Source organism: Lithobates pipiens, unplaced genomic scaffold (assembly GCF_037356315.1).
Source record: "Lithobates pipiens isolate NorthernLeopardFrog02 unplaced genomic scaffold, aLitPip1_a1.2 Scaffold_18, whole genome shotgun sequence".
Classification (NCBI taxonomy): Eukaryota; Metazoa; Chordata; class Amphibia; order Anura; family Ranidae; genus Lithobates; species Lithobates pipiens.
In genome coordinates this window covers 550096274-550119465 of record NW_027507758.1, presented here as the reverse complement: position 1 = coordinate 550119465, position 23192 = coordinate 550096274, and the positions used below count along the sequence as shown (strand labels likewise).

At 42.5% G+C, this 23192-nt stretch overlaps 1 protein-coding gene across 2 annotated transcripts; it reads left to right on the top strand.

The window, feature by feature from the left end:
- The first annotated feature begins 62 nt into the window (after window positions 1-62).
- Window positions 63-23051, top strand: PFN4 (profilin family member 4). 2 transcript variants are annotated; one of them, XM_077488877.1, is made up of 5 exons: window positions 63-332; window positions 13957-14088; window positions 17719-17853; window positions 17951-18056; window positions 21878-23051. In XM_077488877.1, exons 2-5 carry the CDS (start codon window positions 13972-13974, stop codon window positions 21904-21906), a joined length of 387 nt encoding a protein of 128 aa, XP_077345003.1. In that variant the 5' UTR covers window positions 63-332; window positions 13957-13971; the 3' UTR covers window positions 21907-23051. The 2 variants fall into 2 exon arrangements, with proteins under 2 accessions (XP_077345003.1, XP_077345002.1); XM_077488876.1 differs by having other exon boundaries at window positions 64-385.
- Window positions 23052-23192: the final 141 nt, after the last annotated feature.

Genomic DNA, 23192 nt, shown 5'->3' with positions numbered 1-23192 from the left:
CAACACTCGTGGAGTATTAGCAACAGTAACAAATGCGTCGCTATGGTTACCATACAGGACTAGAAGACCGGCGAAAGGATATCATATATATATACAGGGACTATTTTCTCTATGGAGATGGAACGTGCGAACAAGTACCTTGAAGACATTATATAAGACAAACTTAAGATAATAACAAATATACTATCCAGGGATTGGGGATACATCTTCTGAAGATATTATTTTATTTGTCAGGTGGCAGCTGAAGAACTTGTCTCTGAAAAGTGAATGACAGCGCTGCTGGGAGAGAAGCACTAGTTCTTCTATTCGCGGAAGGATACATAATAACTTTGGTAAGGGACTATTTTGTGTGCAGTACGAGGAAATTGGAGAGGACAGAGTGCAGGTGAGAGGATGGAGGGGAATGTTCACTGATTGTTCTTTATTCCTGACCTCTGATTTCTTTGTGTTACTCCTGACCTCTGTGTGTTACTTATTCCTGACCCCTGACCTCTGTGTGTTACCCCTGACCTCTGTGTGTTACTTATTCCTGACCTCTGTGTGTTACTCCTGACCCCTGACCTCTGTGTGTTACTCCTGACCCCTGACCTCTGTGTGTTTCTCCTGACCCCTGACCTGTGTGTTACTTATTCCTGACCTCTGTGTGTTACTTCTGACCCCTGACCTCTGTGTGTTACTTACTCCTGACCCCTGAACTCTGTGTTCTTTATTTCTGACCCCTGAATTCTGTGTTCTTTATTCCTGACCCCTGAACTCTGTGTTACTTATTCCTGACCCCTGATTTCTATGTGTTACTCCTGACCCCTGTGTGTTACTTACTCCTGACCCCTGTGTGTTACTTACTCCTGACCCCTGAACTCTGTGTATTAATTACTCCTGACTCCTGTGGGTTACTTACTCCTGACCCCCGAACTCTGTGTATTACTTACTCCTGACTCCTGTGTGTTACTTACTCCTGACCCCTGAACTCTGTGTATTACTTACTCCTGACTCCTGTGTGTTACTTACTCCTGACCCCCGAACCCTGTCAGTTACTTATGCCTGACCCCTGAACTCTGTGTTCTTTATTCCTGACCCCTGAACTTTACGTGTTACTTATTCCTGACCCCTGATTTCTGTGTGTTACTTACTCCTGACCCCTGACCTCTCTGTGTTACTTACTCCTGACCTCTATGTGTTACTTACTCCTGACCTCTGTGTGTTACTTACTCCTGACCCCTGACCTCTATGTGTTACTTACTCCTGACCTCTGTGTGTTACTTACTCCTGACCCCTGAACTCTGTGCATTACTTATTCCTGAAACCAGAACTCTGTACATTACTTACTCCTGATCCCTGAACTCTCTGTGTTACTTATTCCTAACCCCTGTCCTCAGAAAATTCATAGCGGGAAATCTTCCAATGGGGACACTAGTTCTGGTGAACTGCCAAGGAGAATTTGGAGGTTTCCTGGAGTTGGGCTTTAATGCACATGTATGATGTTGTGCTGTAACGTGCATTGCTTTAAGGCATCCCATACAAATGGATAGGCTGCCAATTCCGCAGACCAGACAGTAATATTATACTCAATGATTAAAGCTGAATTCCAGGTAGGAAGAGTTTTGCATTGTTGCATTGGTCCAGCTTAAAGCAGAGTAAGCAAATCTATGACATACTTAGCTGAGCACTGTCTAGGCAGGGAATCATTGTAGTTTTCACTGCTACTACACTGACCCTCGCTATCTGCCGCCTCCTATGCCTAGCAGCTGCCCTACTGAGGGTCACACTTTTGTCACAGGCACCATTCAGAGAATGCTTTGTATGTTCTGTATCTCAGTGAATACAAAGTGTACTCTGAGTGGACGAGGTGGGGAGTGAACTTTACATTGTCCATCTTGTCCAGTCAGAGAGCGCCTTGTATTCATTGTGAAGAATGCAAGTTGTTCTCTGAATGGCACCCATGGGAACCCCACAGGATCCAAAAGACAGTGAGGATCACTGGAGTAGCGGCAACTACTACAGTGATTTCCAGCTCCCAAACGAATTGTCCAGGTATTGAATATGCATACTGCCGTTCATTCAAGCTGGTGTAAATATGCGGGGTGATTGGATTCAAGTGGTGCATGCGATTTTCAGAAACGTGCCTCTCCAGACTGCGTTTTTAAGGGCATGGCAGCCCACTTGTATTGAAAGGAACTGAAAGTTCCACCATCACTGTATACACACTGCTTTAGCCTCCTGGCTTATTCACTAGCCACACAGCTGCTTCAAACCTCACGCCTAGGCCATAGGTCTGCTCCTCAGACCAACTCTTTTCTTTAGTCAAGCTCCCTATCTGAACTTACTTTGTCAGCTTTGTGCTGCTTGCATAGTTGCCAACATTGTAAAAAAAAAATATAGGGACACTTTTTTGTCTGTAGGGGGAGACTTATTATAATTAGGGGGTGGGGCATTTGTATGCGGGACGTAGTGGGAAAAAATAAATGCGGCGTGCGATGGGCGCCACAGCTAAAAATGGACGTGGTTTAAATTAAATATTGGGCGTGGCTTAACCACTTGCTGCCCGCCAATTATCAAATGACGGCTGCAAAGTGGGGGCGCGCATCTCGGCGATCGTTGTTGCGGGGTGTCAGTGTGACTACGACAACTACGATCTCGGTAAAGAGTCTGCGACGGACAAAAGTTCTGCTGTGCGTTTACACTCACTTGGACCTTCAGTCATTAGAGGGTTAACCTCTGCAACAGCACCTTGGCCTATAGGCTGTTCAGCGGATGCCTCTCCTGGCACAGCAGCAACAGTGTCCACTACACCTTTACTCACAGAAATTTCTTTCAGCTCTGCTATTCATCTCATGGCCCAGTCATTCCAATAGTTAATGCTCCGTTGCAGTGCATCCGCCCAAAGAGGCATAGACAGACCAAGGGGCTCAACAGCATCTGAAACACTTTTCTTGTCAGTATTATACTTCTCAACAACATTATCAGAAATTAATTGTTCATTATTATTCCTGACTTCCACAGTTGCTAAAGGAAATGGCACACTTCTCTTAAAGAAAACGGGTTTACTTCCTCTTTGTTTCCCTGCAAAAGCAAAGCATAATGGGCTACTATGCATCGCAGACAGCGCACTTGGCTCCATGTCTTGTCAGGGCTTTTCACACTGCATCCGCTTTCAAACTTAGGCCTCTGCCCCTCGATAACTGGTCTCCTTGCACCAGCATTGCTAGGGGCAACAGCTGCCCTCCTAGGCATCACAGACTTTTGGACATCCCATCCCTTTTTGTGGGAATAGTGAGCCACCTCTTCAAGGCAGCCCGACCATCCAAACTACACTTTGAGGCTGATTTAGTAAGATGAATGCACTGCGCCGGTTCATACCTCCATTTGTGGGTCAGATAAATTATCAGGTGAGCGTATGAACTGGCGCATACATAAGTGCAACACATAAAATGCGGGCGCAATTGATAATAGCGCACGCCGTATCATTAACAGTCCATTCACACAGGGGCTTCCAGCATGACTTTGGGAGGCAACTTGGACACGACTTGAGTGTGAATCACAGCGTGACTTGGGGCGACTTACAACACGACTTTAAGTCGCCCCCAGGCCAGGCGACTTTAATTAAAAAAAAAATGGCATTGGTTCCCCTCCAAGAGCATACCAGGCCCTTCAGGTCTGGTATGGATATTAAGGGGAACCCCATGCCCAAAAAAATGGCGTGGGGGTCCCCCTCAAAATCCATACCAGACCCTCCAGGTCTGGCATGGATTTTAAGGGGAACCCCGCGGCAAAAAAAAATGTATTGGGAGTCCCCCTCAAAATCCATACCAGGTCCTTCAGGTCTGGCATGGATTTTAAGGGGAACCCCGTACCAAAAAAAATGGTGTGGGGGTCCCCCTCAAAATCCATACCAGACCCTCCAGGTCTGGCATGGATTTTAAGGGGAACCCCGCGCCAAAAAAAAATGTCTTGGGAGTCCCCCTCAAAATCCATACCAGACCCTTATCCGAGCACGCAACCTGGCAGGCCACAGGAAAAGAGGGGGGGACGATAGCGCGCCCCCCCTCCTGAACCAAACCAGGCTACTTGCCCTCAAAATTGGGAGGATGCTTTGGGGTCCCCCCCAAAGCACCTTGTCCCCATGTTGATGAGGACAAGGGCCTCATCCCCACAACCATGGCCAGTGGTTGTGGGGGTCTGCGGGCGGGGGGCTTATCAGAATCTGGAAGCCCCCTTTAACAAGGGGACCCCCAGATCCCGCCCCCCCTGTGTGAAATTGTAAGGGGGTACAAAAGTACCCCTACAATTTCACCCAAAAAAGTGACAAAAGTGTTAAAAATTACAAGAGACAGTTTTTGACAATTCCTTTATTAAAGTTTTCTTTCATCTTCTTTCTTCTGGTCTTCTTCCTTTCTTCATCCTTCCGTTTCTTCCTCCATCTTCTTCTTCCTCCGATCTGCTTCTTCCTCCGATCTGCTTCTTCTTGCTCCAGTGTTCTCCTCCGGCATCTTCCTCCACGGCGTCTCTTCTTCGTTCTCGGGTCGCTCCGCGCAATGGGAGGCTCCCGCTGTGTGACTCTTCTCTTCTTCTGACAGGTCTTATATAACGGGGGGATGGGGCCACCCGGTGACCCCGCCCCTCTGACTTACGGTTTCATTATATAAGATCTGTCAGAAGAAGAGAAGCGTCACACAGCAGGAGCCTCCCATTGCGCGGAGCGGCCCGAGAACGAAGAAGAGACACCATGGAGGAAGATGCCGGATAAGAACACTGGAGCAATAAGAAGCGGATCAGAGGAAGAAGAAGATGGAGGAAGAAACCAAAGGATGAAGAAAGGAAGAAGACCAGAAGAAAGAAGATGAGGAGGATATAATGCACAACTTGACTTAGTAGAGGATAGGATTAGGGCTGCATCTAACGATTATTTTCATAATCGATTAGTTGGCCGATTATTGTGTTGATTAATCGGTTAATAACCTTAAAAAAAAAAAGAGTCAAATTGACGTTCATTTTCAACAACAGTGATGGGAAAATTTGGAAATAGAAAACTGCTTGGTCAAAGGAATTCTCAGACAGTGTATGTGGTTTTTCATTCAGAAATGACATTAATTTTAAAAACAGAATGTTAAAAACAAGTGAAACTTTCAAACAAAATTCTTTCATTCAGCGAATGTACAAAGATTTTTCATCTGAATATTCTCATCTAAAAATTCATCCGTGTGGCCAGCATAAGGCTCAGTACACACCTATACAGTTTGCTTTTGATCTGTTTCTGTAGTGCTTTTTGCTGCGCGTTTGATTTCTGCACACGTGATTTTGCTGCAATTTGCGTTTTTGCATTTTTTTGGGCAGATTAAAAAACACAAATTGCTTCAAAAACGCATTGCATGCTTTTCTACAGCTTCTCCATTGAAGTATATTGAACCAAAGAAGCACCGATTTGCGTTTAAAAGTCCCTGACCCTTTCCAAATACACAGCGGCTGAAAAAAAGCACAGATATGAACCTGTCCCATAGGAAACCATGTAAATGAACTGTAGTGCGTTTCTGCAAAAAGCACCAATAAACATATAGATGTGAACCAGGCCTAAGACATTTAGTAACATAATGGGGTTAAAAAGACTAAAATTAGCCCTTTATAGTAAAAAAAACAGATAATCACAACTGGAAGGGGTTCATTTTTTTACTATAGAACTGTGAAAGTAATATTTACAGTAGCGATGATTTGCTCTTTTTGTACTATAAAGGGCTAATTTTCTTTTTTTGTAACCCCATTATGTTACTGGCCGATTAATCAATTATGAAAATAGTAATCGATTAATTTCATAATCGATTAGTTGTCGATTAATCGATTAGTTGTCGATTAATCGATTAGTTGTTTCAGCCCTAGATAGGATGCACAACTTGACTTGGTAGAACAACTTGAGGATAAACGTACTTCTCTATGTACACAAAAATTCAGATCCTGGACTGTAATCTCACCGGAATAAAATCAGTCTCTCATGGACTACTAGTAAAGTTTCCTCTTTCAGGAGCATGTTCCCCTGGTGAAACTCTCAAAGTCCCAAACTTGCAGGAGCTCAATGTCCCCTTGGTGAAACTCACAAAGTCCCAAAACATGCAGAAAATACCAGCCCACCTGGCTACTTTGAAAAATGTCCCAGAGAAGGGCTGTAGGTTGGCTTGTGACACTGTCCCATAAAGGCTTGCTAAATATTGCCTCTGGCAGCTTTCTCCCTTGTAGGCTGGGGGGGGTATAGAAGTACTCACACTGTCCCTTGAATCCTGCTGCCTTGGTTAAAGTGGTTGTATAGTCATTTTTATTACTTTTACCTACAGGAAAGCCTATGATAAGGCTTACCTGTAGGTAAAAAAATATCTCCTAAACCTGTACGGTTTAGGAGATATTCCCCTCGCAATGCACCGCTGACTGCAGCGGCGCATGCGCACAGGGGATTCTCGGCTGAAAGTCCGGTAGACGCCGGACCCTGCTGGAAAGAAATCTCCCACGTGCAAGCGCGGGAGTGACGATATCGCGGCTCCGGCCACTCACAGTGTCGGAGCCGCGATACCTGGAAGAAACGCAGAGGGACATGTCAGCTGGATCGGGCCAGATGTCGGGCCTCCTTCTAAGGTAAGTATTTCATAATGAGCTAGTATGCAGTGCATACTAGCTCATTATGCCTTTTCCTTTGCAGGTCAGGAAAAAAAAAACTTCAGCGGGTATACAACCGCTTTAAGACTGCTGTTCAGGCCTCCTGCCATACAGGTGTTCCCATGCTAATCAGGATGTCTATTGGATGAGACTGAAAGGTGGTGAATGTGCATCTCTACAGCTTTCTCTCCTTCCTCCCTCAGCTCCAGTCTGGAGGCAGAGTCCCCCAGCCCTAGGTCCCCTCACGATCCTCAGCACTTCCTGAAGATAACAACCCCTGCTGGCCAGACTCTTCAATAATTACCCTGTTTCCCCTAAAATAAGGCCTAGTGTGATTGTCGGTGATAGCTGCAATAAAAGCCCTACCCCCCAAATAAGCCCTAGTTAAAGTCCGTGTAGGTCTTCTTTTCAGGGTAGGGCTTATTTTTTAGGAAACAGGGTAGGGCTTATTTGGGTGGTAGGGCTTATATTGCAGCCAACACCGACAATCAGGCTAGGTCTTATTTTAGGGGAAACAGGGTATGAACCAGGCTTACCACCCTGCCAGGCCTCACTGCCTGGGGATTGGTCAAAACTCCCATCGATATTCAGACCCTGCCTCTTTACCTCTGCCCACTAGCTTCTAGAAGTTTCCATGGACCTCCAGAACAAGGGAAGGTGATAGAGGCCTGGCTAGTATGAGTCAGCATAAATTTACCCAACCAAACTGTGCACTAGTGGGTGCTACACATACATATATATTCCATACTTAGCTGAACCCTGTCTAAGCAGAATCACTGCAGTTTTTGCTGCTACTACAGTGATCCTCCCAACCTGTCATGTCCTGTGCCGATTGGCTGCCCTACTGCATATTAAGCACAGATGGTCGCTCTTTTGTCACAGGCACCATTCAAAGAATGCTTTGTATTTTCTCAGTGAATACAAAGTGTTCTCTGATTGGATGAAGTCTGTAGTGAACTTTAAATTCTCCACCTTGTCCAGTCAAAAAGCTCCTTGTATTAATTGTGAAAATGCAGATCGTTCTCTGAATGACATCCACGAGAAACCCCACGGGATCCAGAAGAAAGTGAGGATCGATCACTGGAGTAGTGGCGACTACTACAGTAATTTCTACAGGAATCGTCCAGGTATTGAATATACATACTGCCATTCATTCAAGCTTGACCAGTGTAAATATGTAAAAACATCCATAACTGGTATTTCATTTTTAGAAAGAAGTGGGACTTTCTATGCATCCTTTTGAGAATAGACACAACATATATATTTTTATAGTTAAAATTCCACAATTCAATTCATATAAACACAAAATCCATCTTAATCCATTTTAATGAACCACTTGACCACTGGGCACTTAAACACCCTTAATAACCAGACCAATTTTCAGCTTTCGGTGCTCTCACATTTTGTATCAAATTCTGTTTATTGATTTTATGCAGAACATACAAAAACATTGGACGCGTCAGGTGGACACATCCACGGCCATCGGCCGGTTATAACTAACAACAACAACTAGCTAATCCAACATAACCCCCCAACCCTCTCCCCCCCCCCCCCTTACTCAGAGTCACAGCCCAACCGGACCCCTTGTACCATTCACATCTTCTCTCACCTATACATTCGGTGTCTGAACTGAAACCTACGATAGATTAATAAATAACAGGGTGCCCATCAGGGCGTTTCCTCAGACTGTTGTGTGTTATCAGCGGTTTGCAATAGCAGCTACCTCCACTTCCCTCAGTCCGACCATTTCCCCTACTTTATTATCCTACAGTGGTGCTGGAATTAAGCCAGGAGTGCCAGACTTTATCAAATTTTTTCATGCATCCTCTGGCCTCATAGGTGTGTTTGTAATAAGGCAACATCGTGTTTACCAGGTTTTTCCAAAAGGAAACCGTCGGGGCCCTTGCTTTCTTCCAATGCAGAAGAATGGACTTTCTACCGTAAAACAACAGGATCAGCATTGTTCGCATAGCCCTTGAAGGCACCACCTCATCAACCAGGCCAAACAGGCAGACTCTAATAGTCTTTGGAATAGGTACTTGAATTAGTTCAAAGATGCACAAAGTTATGTCTTCCCAAAAATCCTGCACAAGGGCGCAGTCCCAAAAAATATGACTGGCATCTGCCGGGGAATGAGAACATCTCCAGCATTCCGAGGAGGTGCCTGGAAAAATCTTGCCCAACCGGGCCGGGGTATAATAGCTCCTGTGCAAAAATTTGAACTGGATCAATCTGTCCCTAGCGGACACCAGGTGTTGGAACGGCCTGACCCACAGGGCATCCCAATCTTCCCCTCGGGCATCTGGGACCTCCATTGCCCACCTCTCTCTACATTTCACTATTGCCTGTGGTGTGATTTGGAACATTTCCTTGTAGGTCACTGAAAGGGGTTTGACCAAGTCCTCCCCTGACAACAACCTCTCCAAGGCTGAAGGCATAGACTCCACTCTCATCACTCGAAACTGTACCTGAAAGGCATGTCTAATTTGTAGAAACCGGAATAAATAACCATTAGGCAGGTTGTGTCTAGTTTGTAATTGGGGAAAGGTCTGCAGCTCCCCGTATCTGGTGATATCCCCTACGGTCTTGATACCTTTCACCACCCACAGCATGGGGTCCGGGAGATTATAAAAGTGTGGCAAGGTCGGGTTCATCCACAAGGGCGTGGAAGGAGATATCCCTCTAAAACTGTGACATGCTAATTTTACCGCTACACCCCACGCTCTGATAGTAGCCTTCATGGACAGCGTCAGTGGTAACTCCGATTTGGTACCTCTAAACAGGGCGAATCGCAAACTGTCATAAGCCCCCAGGTGAGCCGCCTCCAACACTGTAGCCGCATCCCCATCATCAACCGTCAACCACCTGCGTGCAAACACTAGCTGCCCGGCGAGATAGTACTTATACCAATCGGGTAGAGCTAGGCCACCCCTCTCCCTGGGTTCCTGCAGTACTTTAATTCCCACTCTGGGTGTCCCAGGGGCCCAAATATACGATGAAATTGTGCTGTCCAGTTTGCGGAAATATGACCTTGGAACCCAAACCGGTGCGTGCCTAAGAAAATATAACACCACTGGGAGGAATTTCATCTTCAGCAAACTAATCCTTCCCACCAAAGACAGTGGGAGTTTAATCCATGCTTGTGTTTTCTTCTTGAGAAGCTGTAGCAGGGGCAGTAAATTAAGGGCCATATAGTCCTCCACCTTCGCTGTAACTTGTACTCCCAAGTATTTGAGGGACTCAACCCACTGTAATGCCATCCCGGGGTCTGCTCTATCCTTTTGCTCTCACATTTTGAATGACAATTACTCAGTCATGCAACACTGTACCCATATGAAATTTTTGTCCTTTTTTTTCACACAAATAGAGCTTTCTTTTGGTGGTATATAATCACCGCTGGGTTTTTATTTTTTGTGCTATAAAAGAAAAAAGACCAAAAATTCTGTAAAAAAAAAAGAATTTTTCTTTGTTTCTGTTATAAAATTTAGCAGATTAGTAATTTTTCTTCATAAATTTTGGCCAAAATTTATACTACTACATATCTTTGGTAAAAATAAGTACAAATTGGTGGATATTATTTGTTTTTTGTGAAAGTTATAGAGTCCACAAACTATGGTGCCAATATCTGAAAATTGATCACACCTGAAGTACTGACGGCCTATCTCATTTCTTGAGACCCTAACATGCCAGAAAAGTACAAATACCCCCCAAATGACCCCTTTTTGGAAAGAAGACATTCCAAGGTATTTAGTAAGAGGCATGGGGAGGTTTTTGAGGTTGTAATTTTTTCCTACAATTCTTTGCAAAATGAAGATTTTTTTTCACAAAATTGTCATATTATCAGGTTATTTCTGGCCACATACAGAGGCCCAACATGCAGGGAGCACCATCAGGCATTCTGGAGCACCCATGCCAATTCTGACATTTCTCCCCTACATGTAAAAATCATCATTTATTTGCTAGAAAATTACATAGAACCCCACAACATTATATATGTTTTTTTAGCAAAGAACCTAGAGAATACAATGGGGGTCGTTGCAACTTTTTATCATGCACGGTATTTGCGCAGCAATTTTTCGAACATGTTTTTTTTTTTAAAACAGTTATGTGCTTAAAAAAAAAAACAGTAAAGTTAGCCCAATGCTTTTGCATAATGTGAAAGATGAAGTTACGCTGAGTAAATAGATACCTAACATGTCACCCTTTAAAATTGCACACGCTCGTGGAATGGCGCCAAACGTCGCTACTTAAAAATCCCCATAGGCGACGCTTTACATTTTTTTGTACTGGTTACATGTTTTGAGTTACAGAGGAGGTCTAAGGCCAAAATGATTGCTCTCGCTCTAACGTTCGCAGCAATACCTCACATGTGTGGTTTGAACATCGTTTTCATATGTGGGCGGGACTTACGCATGCGTTCGCTTCTGCATGCGAGCACATGGGGACAGGGGCATTTTACCTTTTATTTTCTTTTTTATTATTCATTTTACTTTATTTATTTTAGTTTGACATTTTTTTCATCCCTAAAAAAAAAATTTGATCACTTTTATTCCTATTACAAGGAATGTAAACATCCCTTGTAATAGGAATAGGCATGACAGGTCCTCTTTATAGTGAGATATGGGGTCAATAAGACCCCACATCTCACCTCTAGGCTGGGAAGCCTGAAGTAAATAAAAAAAAAATGGCAGGGTATTGCAGAGTATTGGCAGGGTATTGGGTATTGCAGAGTATTGGCAGGGTATTGGGTATGGCAGAGTATTGGCAGGGTATGGCAGATATTGGCAGGGTATGACAGAGTATTGCAGAGTATTGGCAGGGTATTGCAGAGTATTGGCAGGGTATTGCAGAGTATTGGCAGGGTATTGGGTATTGCAGAGTATTGGCGGGTATTGCAGAGTATTGGCGGGTATTGCAGAGTATTGGCAGGGTATTGGGTATTGCAGAGTATTGGCGTGTATTGCAGAGTATTGGCAGGGTATTGGGTATTGCAGAGTATTGGCATGTATTGCAGAGTATTGGCGTGTATTGCAGAGTATTGGCAGGGCATTGCAGAGTATTGGCAGGGTATTGCAGAGTATTGGATAATGCGGAGTATTGGCAGGGTATGGCAGAGTATTGACAGGGTATTGAAGAGTATTGGGTAATGCAGAGTATTGGCAGGGATTGACAGGGTATTGCAGAGTATTGGCAGGGAATTAAGGGGTTAAATTTCAGTGCGCAGAGATGTGGGCACTGCAGATGCAGCCCACAGCGCTGCTGACACCGATCTCTTCCCCCTCCGCTGTACCGATCATTTTATGACGCCGGTTTGTTTACAAGTGATCGCTCCGTCATTTGACGGAGCGTTCACGTGGTAAACGGCCGCGATGAGCGGCCGTTTACTGTGATCCGTGATGCGCCGGGTCCTGTGGACGCCGCGGTCACGGATGCTCTCGAGTGTGCGCCCCAGGGGGCGCGCGAGAGCTGAATTCTGGGAGGCCGTTAATTAACGGGTCGGTTGTTAAGTGGTTAAAATGGTGATCACATATTCCAAGTTATGTTCTATATAGGTTATATTTCCGACACTCATGTACCACCAAATATTAAAACTTTTTGTCAACGCGTTTTGCTGTACTTTCCACTACAGACACTACAGACACTAGAAATTATAGGTAATTCTTACGAAAAGCATCCAATAAAAAAAACATATCCCAGTATGTCCCCCTACCTCCACACTGCAGGGAGAAAGAGGATACCATGAAACCCAAAGAGGCCACCCTACAGCAAACTGTGTTGTGGTTGTTGGGGCATCTGCACTCCTAACTGCTTGCTGCAAAGAACCCAACTGCAACCCAAAAAAAATGGGCTGTAGGGTCATTAATTGGAGGAAGGAGAAATGCGCAAAATTTTTGGAAATGCACCATTTTTTCTGTTGGGGTGCACCACAATGTTACCATGCATAGTGTTGAACTGAAGCATACTCTATGTGTATCAGAGGTGTGTTTTCATAGTGCGTTTTTCTGCAATTGAAATTTAATGGCACTGCAATTCTCTAACACAGCCTTTCTCAACCTTTTCAACACAGAGGAACCCTTGAAATAGCTCTCCGTTCTCGGGGAACCCCTGCTAAAAATTTGAAATCTACAACTCATGATACATTAGTGTGATGGTCAGTAGGAAGAATGTTCCTTACACTTGTGATCATTGGGAAGAATTACCCCCTTACAGATAGCTGAAAAGATCAATGGTGTCGGTGAGAACTTATCCGAGAGGCAGAAATGGCCCAATGCTGAAGGAACCCTAGGTTTCCACGGAACCCTGGTTGAGAATCCCTGCTCTAACAGGTGTATGGTACATTGCGGTAATGTGGGTCTTGAAATCCATGTTGCCTCGACACAATGAATAGCGTTTATAGAGTTTGGAGCCTGCAAAGCGTTGCAACTATGATCAATGGGTCATGGGTGCAATGCCCAGGCTTCTGAAGACCATTCCTCCAGCCCTGAGTTATGGACCTTTAGTTCTGGAGTTGGAGGAAGAAGAAATGGACTGCGGGTACAGTGACCTCACTGTACTTTTGCTCCATCGACAACTACAGTCCCACTACCACAGTGACAGATGGGACATGTAGTCTCTTCAGTCGGAGATCTCTAGCACAGCCTTTTAAGCTGACATTCAGCAAAAGATTTAGAAGTATATTTGGCAAATTATAATACCACTTATTGTTATAAGTACTTTTTCCAAAAGGTGGGTCTACACGTTATTATTAATCGATTCTACTACTGTCTTTTAGTGGTCTCAAAACCGCAGAATGCTAATGAGTTATATCTTGTTTATTTAACTGGAAAATAAATATACTGTATTTTTGATGTTTCAAAGTTGTACCTCAATGAATACTAATTCAATTAGTGCAAAATTATATAAATAGCTCATACAACTCAATCAATGCAGGAAAAATAGATATTTTATGTTTAATAGTTACCAACTCCTAGATTTTGTCCTAAAAATTAAGAAGCTCAAAACAAAAGATAGCAGTTCACAAAATAGGATTTGTAGTAAAGAGATCTACTCTTATACTGTATTATGGTAATGCTAATCTAGTGGGTATACCTAGATGGTAAATAAAATGGAATCACAGTTATGCCCAAGCAGCCTCGACACCCCAAGTCCAGGATCCTATTTTCTGCTCTTGCATCCCCTGTAGTTGTATCAATGGACTGTGCCATTCCTAATATACAGAATTGTTTTGGGATACACACCGGTTATTGTTCTGCTTTGCAAACTAGAAAACAAGAAGGTTCAATATTATGTCTCACCAGTACTTTCTCTGTCACTTTTTCCCAGGTCTGATGTGCAGCAATGACCCAGATACAGAACTTGTTGTATGATTCTTTGATAAAGACACAACATGTTGAGAGTACCGCCCTTATCAAGTTAAAAGAAGGGGTAGCCTTCACCTCTCCTCCACGATTTCACGTAAGTTCCATGTGCTGATGCAGAATCCTTGCAAAGAAATCTATTCTGTTACTGGAAACGTTCTGTAATAGTTGATGAAAAATTTGATTGCAACTTGAGCAGCCAAGTTCAACATCAAAACAGCCATACGGATTTCCAAATACTGTATATCACTATATAAGCTCTGTTTAGTGGTAAAATTAAGTGTGAAATGCCAGACTCCGGTGGGTGTAACAAGATGTCCGCTTGCCACCTTCTCACTGTATCCTTACTGTGGACAAGTGCAGGGTATAGCAAGATGGCAGCTACGGAGCGTCACTTTAGTTTCAAAATCTGATGGGTCGCTTAATCTGATGAAACACTAGCACAGTTCTCTGGCCAGCACCACTTGGCACAGCCAGCTGCATAACACCAGTAATATTTTTAGCTGTCAATAAGGTTGGCACTCTGTCCACCACTGTAAAGGGGGCATTTTTCGCACTAGCCACCAATGTAAGGGCCATTTGTTCCACTTACTCCACACAGTGAATTGCCTTCAGCAGAGATTCTCCCAAAAAAAATATTTTGTGAGTCTAAAAGGTTGAAAAAAGCTGAACTAGGATTTTCCCATCCTTTTTCATAATTGGTTTACATATATTTGGAATCTGATTGGGTTTTATAGACTACTTATATTTATTACTGGTACTTATAGAGCATCATCAATTTATGCAGCGCTTTACATATACAGTATATTGTACATTCACATCAGTCCCTGCCAAATCTAAGGTCCCAAATTCACATTCATGCATACACACAGGGCCGCTGATAGGGGGGACCACCGGTCTTCTTGTAGGGAGCCCGAGCACAGAAGGAGGGGGATTATTGACCTCCAGCAACTGAAACTTGTCTCTCCCTCTCCCTGCTGACAGCTTTTATCTGCTGAGAAAGACACAGTCGCCCCTCAGATTTCATCTCATCTTCATTTTTATTTATTATATCAATTTTATCTTTTAGATTTAGCAGGAATTCTGTGAATTATGTTGTATTTGTGTCTGCTAATAATGATTTTATTGTATTTTTATTGGAAATATAGCTTTAATATTTTCTTGTGGGGGGGGGGGGGGGGGCTGCCAGGTAGTCCTTACAGGGCCCCACGATTCCAATCAGCAGCCCTGTATACCCATACTAGGGCCAATTAGACAATTAGTCTTTGGAGTGTGGGAGGAAATCCACGCAGGCACAGGGAGAACATGCAAACTCCATGCAGGTAGTTCTGTGGTTCTGATTCTAACTGACAACCCTAATGCTGCTAGACAGTGGCAATGCTATGGGGGTGTAGACTTCACCCAGGTGACACCTGTCAATGGGATGACACCAGGGGCAGACTGACCACTTCTCTCTTACCCCCCTCTTTCTCTCTCTTTCCTCCTATCTCACCCCCCTCTACCTCTCTCTCATCCCCTACTCACCAACTTTCTCTCTACCCCCCCCCCCCCCTACCATTACTGGGGGTGCGGAGTAGGTAACACCATGTTCTACAGCACTGGGTGATGCCAACCATAGTGACGCCACTGTTGCTAAGTTAAAGTGCTTATCACTTAGCCACTGTGCTGTCCATATTTGAAAGGTTCTGCAAACTTTACACTTACAGTGTACATCAATTTTGCACTCTAAGTCATATCTCATTTTAAGAACAGCCATGGGTGAGAGATCCCATGCTTCCTTTTGTGAATTATTGATACTAAACTCAGTTATGGATGTGAGACAAGGAGCAGTGTAGGGATTGATTAGTAGTTATAGACATATTTTAAGCTTGTCCAGCATGCTGTGTGTGAAAGTAAGTACATCCACCATGCAAAGTGTTTAATCCAGTTATGCAATATTTGGGTATTCACTACATGTATTTGTAGAGAACCAGCCTAAATAAAACTTCACCTGGCTTACTTGACTTCAGCCAGCTTTTAATCTTCTGATATACCACCTTCCCCTTAGTGATTTGATTGATGTAATCGTGGACAGGTAGGTCAAGTTTTTTGATCAGAGCCCCAGGACATGAATGCTCATTATTCTTGGTTGAGAATTTGAGGGATCAGAGAGGGCCTAAGACATATGGAATTGATATAATCACATCACAGTTTATGGTATATGAATAGGGAGAAGTGGAGAGGCCATTAAAAAAGATATAGCTTGTTTTTTCAGAAGAGGCAGGTGCCCCCCCCAATTGCAGACACCCCTGCCGATGCTCTTCTGTAACACAGATAGTACTCAGATCAAACCCCCATACAATCTGGATAGACCCCTCTTCTTTGATACAAGCCACACATAAGACCCTTCTGCTGTCTCAGAGAGAGTGCTCCATTCAGGCACTCTGCATATTGAAACCTTCTTCTGTGACACACAAAGTCTTCAGATCAGATCCCTCCTATATGATTCAGACAGTCCATTGTTCACACCCCCTCCACTGTAACTCTAACAGACCAGCATCAGAAAATAGTGATGTCACTTGAGTGACTGTACAGTGTCAAAAAAAATGTATACAAGAAGTGCTGGACTTTGATCATTTATCCATCATGTGGACTATGGTGATGAGATTTGATGGAATGACCTCAGAAATTCTACAACTAAGCAAGGGGTCCGCCAGAGTATGGAGGCTGCCCAAATCCACATGAAAACTGAAAACAGAGCACAAAACATTCTTCTTATGAGTCTTTAAAATGTAATTTACGAAAAGTGATGTCCAGTGCGTTTCAGGGGTCAAATCCCCTTCATCAGGGCTGAAATAATGTTGCAGAAAACTCTACTGAACTCTATTTGAAAGAAATTCCTGAAGGATAATCTGTGTGAGGAGATAAAAAAGATACAAGATATAGCTCTGCTGAAATATTAATAGCTTATACATACAGTATATACTGTATAACCCATCAGGTGCTAAAGGGGTGTGACCACATGTTAACACAAAAATTCTGCGCACTGCTATATACCTGTTGTAGCAAACACTGTCAAAAAAATAAGAATTTTATTTGGCATACATGTTTAAGCTTGCCAACTGCATCAAAGTAATCCCTCTCCGGCCAGTCCCTACTTTACTGTGCAAAATGCAAATGCTCCAGTGGATATAGTGCCAATTTGGGGCAAATAGACACAAGTTGTAGGGGAGCTACAGGCTCAGATTTGGTCATTGACCTGCACTGCAACAGGATTAAAGCGGAAATACATTGCATCTTAGGACGGCAAACCAAAAACGCAATTAAATGAAATGAATCAAAGTAAACTCACCAATCCACCAATCTATCCATGTCTCCATGCTTTGTTTTGTTGAGTAATCACTTTGAAAAACACCCCCTAGCATTTATGGCTGCAACCATCTTCAATAAGGATAGATGATTCATGTAGCATTTATGTACTGGAATCCATCTGCCTTTAGCTCAGGCAGGAGGGTGCTGAGAAGATCCCTCTTCCCCCCTGAGGACTCCTGGGATGTATGACATCATTCTCCTGGGCCTAGAAACCAAGAAGCAACCAAAGGTGTCAGGCACTGACTGGGCTATTACAAGGAAAGGATGTACAAATATTTTGGCGGAGCTTTATGTTTTACCATTATCTCCTTCTTACCTAATATTTTAAATGCTTATTTAAGGATGATCTGTATGACATGTTCTTATCTATTTGTAGTTGCAGCCTCAACACATCCAGGTGATCATTGATGCCTTCAAGAACACAGCAGCCCTAAGAAGAGAAGGGTTCAACTTCCGAGAGAAGGATTACAAATGTGTCCGCGCTGATAAGAGTTCTATCTATGCTAAATGTGTAAGCGTCGTATTCTTCAATATATTATACTGTGAACAGAATATTGCCCCTGTGTTCTTTTATTATGAATGCATTGATTTGATCTTTTTCCAACCAGGATGATGAAGGCATTGTCATGGTAAAAACAAAATTCAACATCCTGCTTGCTGTGTACCGGGAAGGAATGTACCCCAGTGTGTGTGTAGAAGCCACTGAGAAGCTAGGTAGGTGTCAGATCGATTTTAATTTTGAAATTTTATCCTTGCCTGAACCATACATTGCCAGCTACCTCCAGTGCTCTTCAGAATGGATATCGAGCATCAAAGGGTCAGACAGAAAAGGGACTTTAAGTCTAAACTGCCATTATCTGTTCATTTTAAAAGATATTGAATTGTATTTTAACCACTTCAAGTGTTTTTTTACATTCTTTTAAAATGTTTTACATACTGTCGCCACCAGTGCAGTACAGTGTCATCATATTACTGATGTTGTGGTGGTAAGAGACACTGACTGATCATAGTATGTCAAAGAAAAGAAACAATTAAATACATTTTTCAATTTTTGCATTACATTTTTTAATTTTTTTTATTTTACCTTTTTTTTTTTACATTCAGTGACCAGAGCAATACAGTGTTATCATATTAACACTACTACTCTGGGAGGTGATCAGGATTTTTATTTTATTTTTACACACCATGATTGCTTATAACTGTGAATTTTACAGTTATAAGCAACCATTTTTTTATGAATGAAAACTATTGATTCAGTGTTTACTATTGTGATTAGCTGTGGCCAATCATGGTACAGATAGACTGTGATTGACCCTGTCTGTATCATGTAATCACTGTGACCAATCACAGAGCTCATCACAGTAGTACACAATGAATGTGAAAAAGGGAAAACACTTCGCTAAACCCCAGTGAAAACTAAAAATTATATATACAGCAGCTAGCACTCAAATTCAAAATAGCATGTGAAAAAATATATGTGCAGCGCTCAAACTTGTAACCATAAAAATGGGAACATAACATACAATAGCTGGTGAATAATCCACTACAAATTATATCAATAATCATACAACAGTGTGGAACAAAACCACGTGAAATATGAACAAAGGAAACAAACTCAAATTGTGCTAATAAAACACAGTGAATTATGGGACCTAGTGCATGTGTTAAACACAGAGATGAAGGAGAAAGTCCTTATGGCCCCGCTTCCAAATATATTTGACTGAAGTGTGATCTAGGAGGACCGATTGGTGTGCCAATACACTCTTTCCAAGGGTAAAGTAAATAAGATAAGGTACTCTTACCGACTTTGGTGGATGCACATACCGTACGGCAGTGAGTCAAACAAGCTTTGTACTCCTAATGATCTTACATTGGGTGCGATGGTAGGCATTTCCGAAGTACGGGACCAGACGAGACCAACGACCAGCGGCAGATAGCCAAAGCACATCCACGTGTAGATGATAGGAAGATGGTCAGGAGTGGAGGTGTGTAAGATATGGAGGAAAAGAAAAACAGGTGCTCCACATGGTGCGAATCAACCAATTATGGTTTATTGAGCATAAAAAAAATCTTACAACAGCTTGCAAGATAATATTAAAAATTGTGATCACAGGTATAGTAAAAACGAATAAAAAGCAATGTGGGTGGCATAAATGTGCAAGCCCTAGCCAACCAGCTGCCGCAGTTGTAGCTGTACGTCGCCTCTCCACGACGTCACAGCAGGCGCGTGCACTGTCGCGTGTCCCCGCAGCCGATGCACGTGCCCGGTGGGCTCGATGACCACCGGCCACCCGCGATCGCTCGTGACAGAGCAAGAACCAGGATCTCTGTGTGTAAACACACAAATCCCGGTTCTTTCAGGGGAGAGGAGAGAGATTGTGTGTTCATACCGATCTCTCTCCTCCCCTAGTCAGTCCCATCACCCCCACAATTAGAACACACCTAGGGAACACAGTTAGCCCCTTGATCGCCCCCTAGTGTTAATCCCTTCCCTGACAGTGACATTTATACAGTAATCAATGGCTATTTTAGCTCTGATCGCTGTATAAATGTCAATGGTCCCAAAATTGTGTCAAAAGTGTCCCATCTGTCCGCCGCAATGTCGCAGATCACGCCATTACTAGTAAAAAAAAATAATAATAATAAAAATGACATAAATCTATCCCCTATTTTGTAAATTCTATAACTTTTGCGCAAACCAATGAATATACACTTATTGTGATTTTTTTTTAACCAAAAATATGTAGAAGAATATATATCGGCCGAAACGGAGGAAAACATGTTTTTATTTTTTTTTTCAATTTGGGATATTTATTATAGCAAAAACTACAAAATCTTGTGTTTCTTTCAAAATTATGGCTTTTTTTGTTTAACACAAAAAAATAAAATACGCAGAGGTGATCAGATACCACCGAAAGAAAGCGCTATTTGTGGGGAAAATAGGACATCTATTTTGCTTGGGTACAGCGTCGCATGCCCGCGCAATAGTCCGTTAAAGCGACACAGTGCCGTATCGCAAAAAAAATGGCCTGGTCAGGAAGGGGGCAAATCCTTCCGGGGCTGAAGTGGATAAACATAAAAACGTCTGGAACTCCGTTTAAGGAAAATTGGGCCCTGGAGGTATTTTTTGCATGTTTTACCTAATAAGTTAGTTTGTTGTTTACCTATTATCATAACAACCTAATGACTCAGCTTTACATACGATTTTTAATTGCATAGTAGATTGACAAATACCTCCTTTGGAATATGTTGTTGACTTCTGTTCTTTGTAATACATTGGAATCCTTGTGTTGCAAATCAAGGAAGTATCAACAAAAGTTTAATTTTATGTTAGTAAGGTGTCCTTTTATGAAGCAGTGAAATCTATTCACTGCTTCATTCTCCGGCATTCACATAGGAGATCTTTCTCCTCTGTGTGCCACTATATGAAGCGGAGTAGATCGCTTCACACTTGGAGGAGTGAAGCGATCTACAAACGCTTCTAACACTGGAGAACAGCCCCTAATACTGGAATCTCGTGAGACTTTACGAGATTACAGTACTAGAAATTCACCGATACACACAGATGTCATTATATTAAGCAGTGATAAATTATCACAGCTCAATACACTGACACGCGGTGTGATTAATGTTAGTGAAATAAAGCGTCCCCCTACATAATATATACATGTATACACACACAGACATTATATATACATGTATATACACACACATTATATATATATACATATGCACATTATATATATATATGTATATATATGTATACACATACATATGACAGGGGGACATGGTTACAGTGTTGGGGGGTCTGAACGAGGCATAAGGAAGTTAATTATCTTCCTCTTTCCTCCTCAGATCCCCCCACATTCCCTCTTCACTACCCCGGTTCTCCACCTCTGAGTTGGTGAATCGGGGAATGTGAATTCTGACACAGATCACAAGTGAAGCGCTGAGATCACAGCTTCATATAGTGACCGTTACTGTGTCAGTCTATGTGGATTCTCCATGTGCGGAGATAATTGGCGGGAGAACAAGTTCAAACACATCTCCCCCGATTATCTCTGGTTTATATACTGTTTATGGGCTGTGATCAGCGGCGATCCTCTGGATCTCCACTGATCATTGCTTCATAAACGGACACCTAAGTAACTAATATCTGCATGTGTAACCATTTTTTCACAGACAGTACAGAGTGCGCATTGTTACATTAAATTAAACAAACATCAATTGCACAAATGTTTTTTTTTTTCCTGAATTCTTCCCTCTAGTGGTCAAAAGCATTACTGCAACCGTTTAAAATGTCCTCAAGTTGGCCAGCTATAGAATGTGTGAAAGTCATGGTGGTTAAATGTATGTATGTATGTGTGGGTATTCAGAATTTTAGACTATAAAATGGTGAAAGAGTCATAATTTCAAAGGAATATATTATAGATCTGTTAATAAAGTCAGATTTGCAGTGAATGGGCACTGATGAATGTAAATTACCTCTGTCCCGATTGTCTGCTTTGTTTAATTCTGACATGTGTTGTCATTAGGTTCTTATTTCCGGGAGAAAGGAATATGATCTTCACACACTTTGGCATGGATGAAGAGAAAAAGGAAATGTAAAGGATGAACTGTGACAATGGACCATGAATGGAGATTAGAGAACCTAGTTTGTCTCCACTGATGAATGTCTCTTTAATGATCTTGTGTACCAAAATTGTAAATAAAATATTAGCCTTATTTAACAAGGCAACGAGTAATGTGTACAGTACAGTAAATCTAAAAAAAGACAAGCTATTCAAAGCAGATCTACACTAATTTTTTATTTATTTTTTTGCCAACAGCCAAGTCTTTATGGCAGAAGCAACATGCAATGTTTTTTCTGCAATAAAGGTAACTTACCTGACTGTTTGCTTTCCTCTGCATATTGTGAATAGAGCTGTGCATGCGCTGCTCCTTTTAAATTTCCAGCACAGTACCAGTGTGCTAGAAGAAATATCATTCCTCACCGGCAAATCAAGACTGGCGAGGACCAGCACGGGGAAGAAGCAAGCCAGTGAGGGACCACACAGGTGTTAAATCATTTGAGCAGAGTTAAGTATTGCTGCCTTTAGTTTGGCTTTAAGCTACAAAGCCAACTGAGGTGGGGTGCCTTATGGTGCCTTGGCACCATAAGGCACCCCACCTCAGTCAGAAGTACCGACAACAGAAAGGTTGAAACAAACAACTGAATTTTGTTTGGGAGGTCAATAAAGAGGGTTTCCTTGGGATCAGGAGCAGAGCTGGCCCGTATGCTAACATAAGGTGAGCCAAGAAAGACAAAAATATACTTATATACTGTATGTATATGTACATATATATTTTTATACAGTGCCTTGAAAAGGTAATCATACCCCTTAAAATTTTGTCATGTTGCAACCAAAAAGGTAAATGTATTTTATTGGAATTTTATGTAATAGACCATGGGGGATCAACCTGTGGCCCTCCAGCTGTTGTGGAACTACAAGTCCCATGAAGCATTGCAAGGCTGACAAATAAAAGCATGGCTCTCAAAGGCAAAGACATGATGGGTCTTGTTCTGAAACAGCTGGAGGGCCACAGGTTGAGCACCCATGTAACAGACCAACACAAAGTGGCAAATAATTGTAAAGCGGAAGGAAAATGATAAATGGTTTTCAATTTTTTTTACAAATAAATATGTGAAAAGTGTGGGGTGCATTTGTATTCAGCCCTCCTGAGTCAATACTTTGTAGAACCACCTTTCACTGCAATTACAGCTGCAAGTCTTTTTGGGGATGTCTCTACCAGCTTTGCACATCTACAGAGTGACATTTTTGCCCATTCTTCTTTTGCAAATTCCATTGT

Bases quoted from the DNA above. Each gene is read 5' to 3' on its own strand.
- PFN4 (XM_077488877.1), top strand. From the start codon at position 13,972: ATGACCCAGATACAGAACTTGTTGTATGATTCTTTGATAAAGACACAA. The intron at 17,854-17,950 runs GTAAGCGTCGTA...TTTTCCAACCAG, and splicing joins GTTCTATCTATGCTAAATGT to GATGATGAAGGCATTGTCAT. The intron at 18,057-21,877 runs GTAGGTGTCAGA...TGTTGTCATTAG, and splicing joins AGAAGCCACTGAGAAGCTAG to GTTCTTATTTCCGGGAGAAA.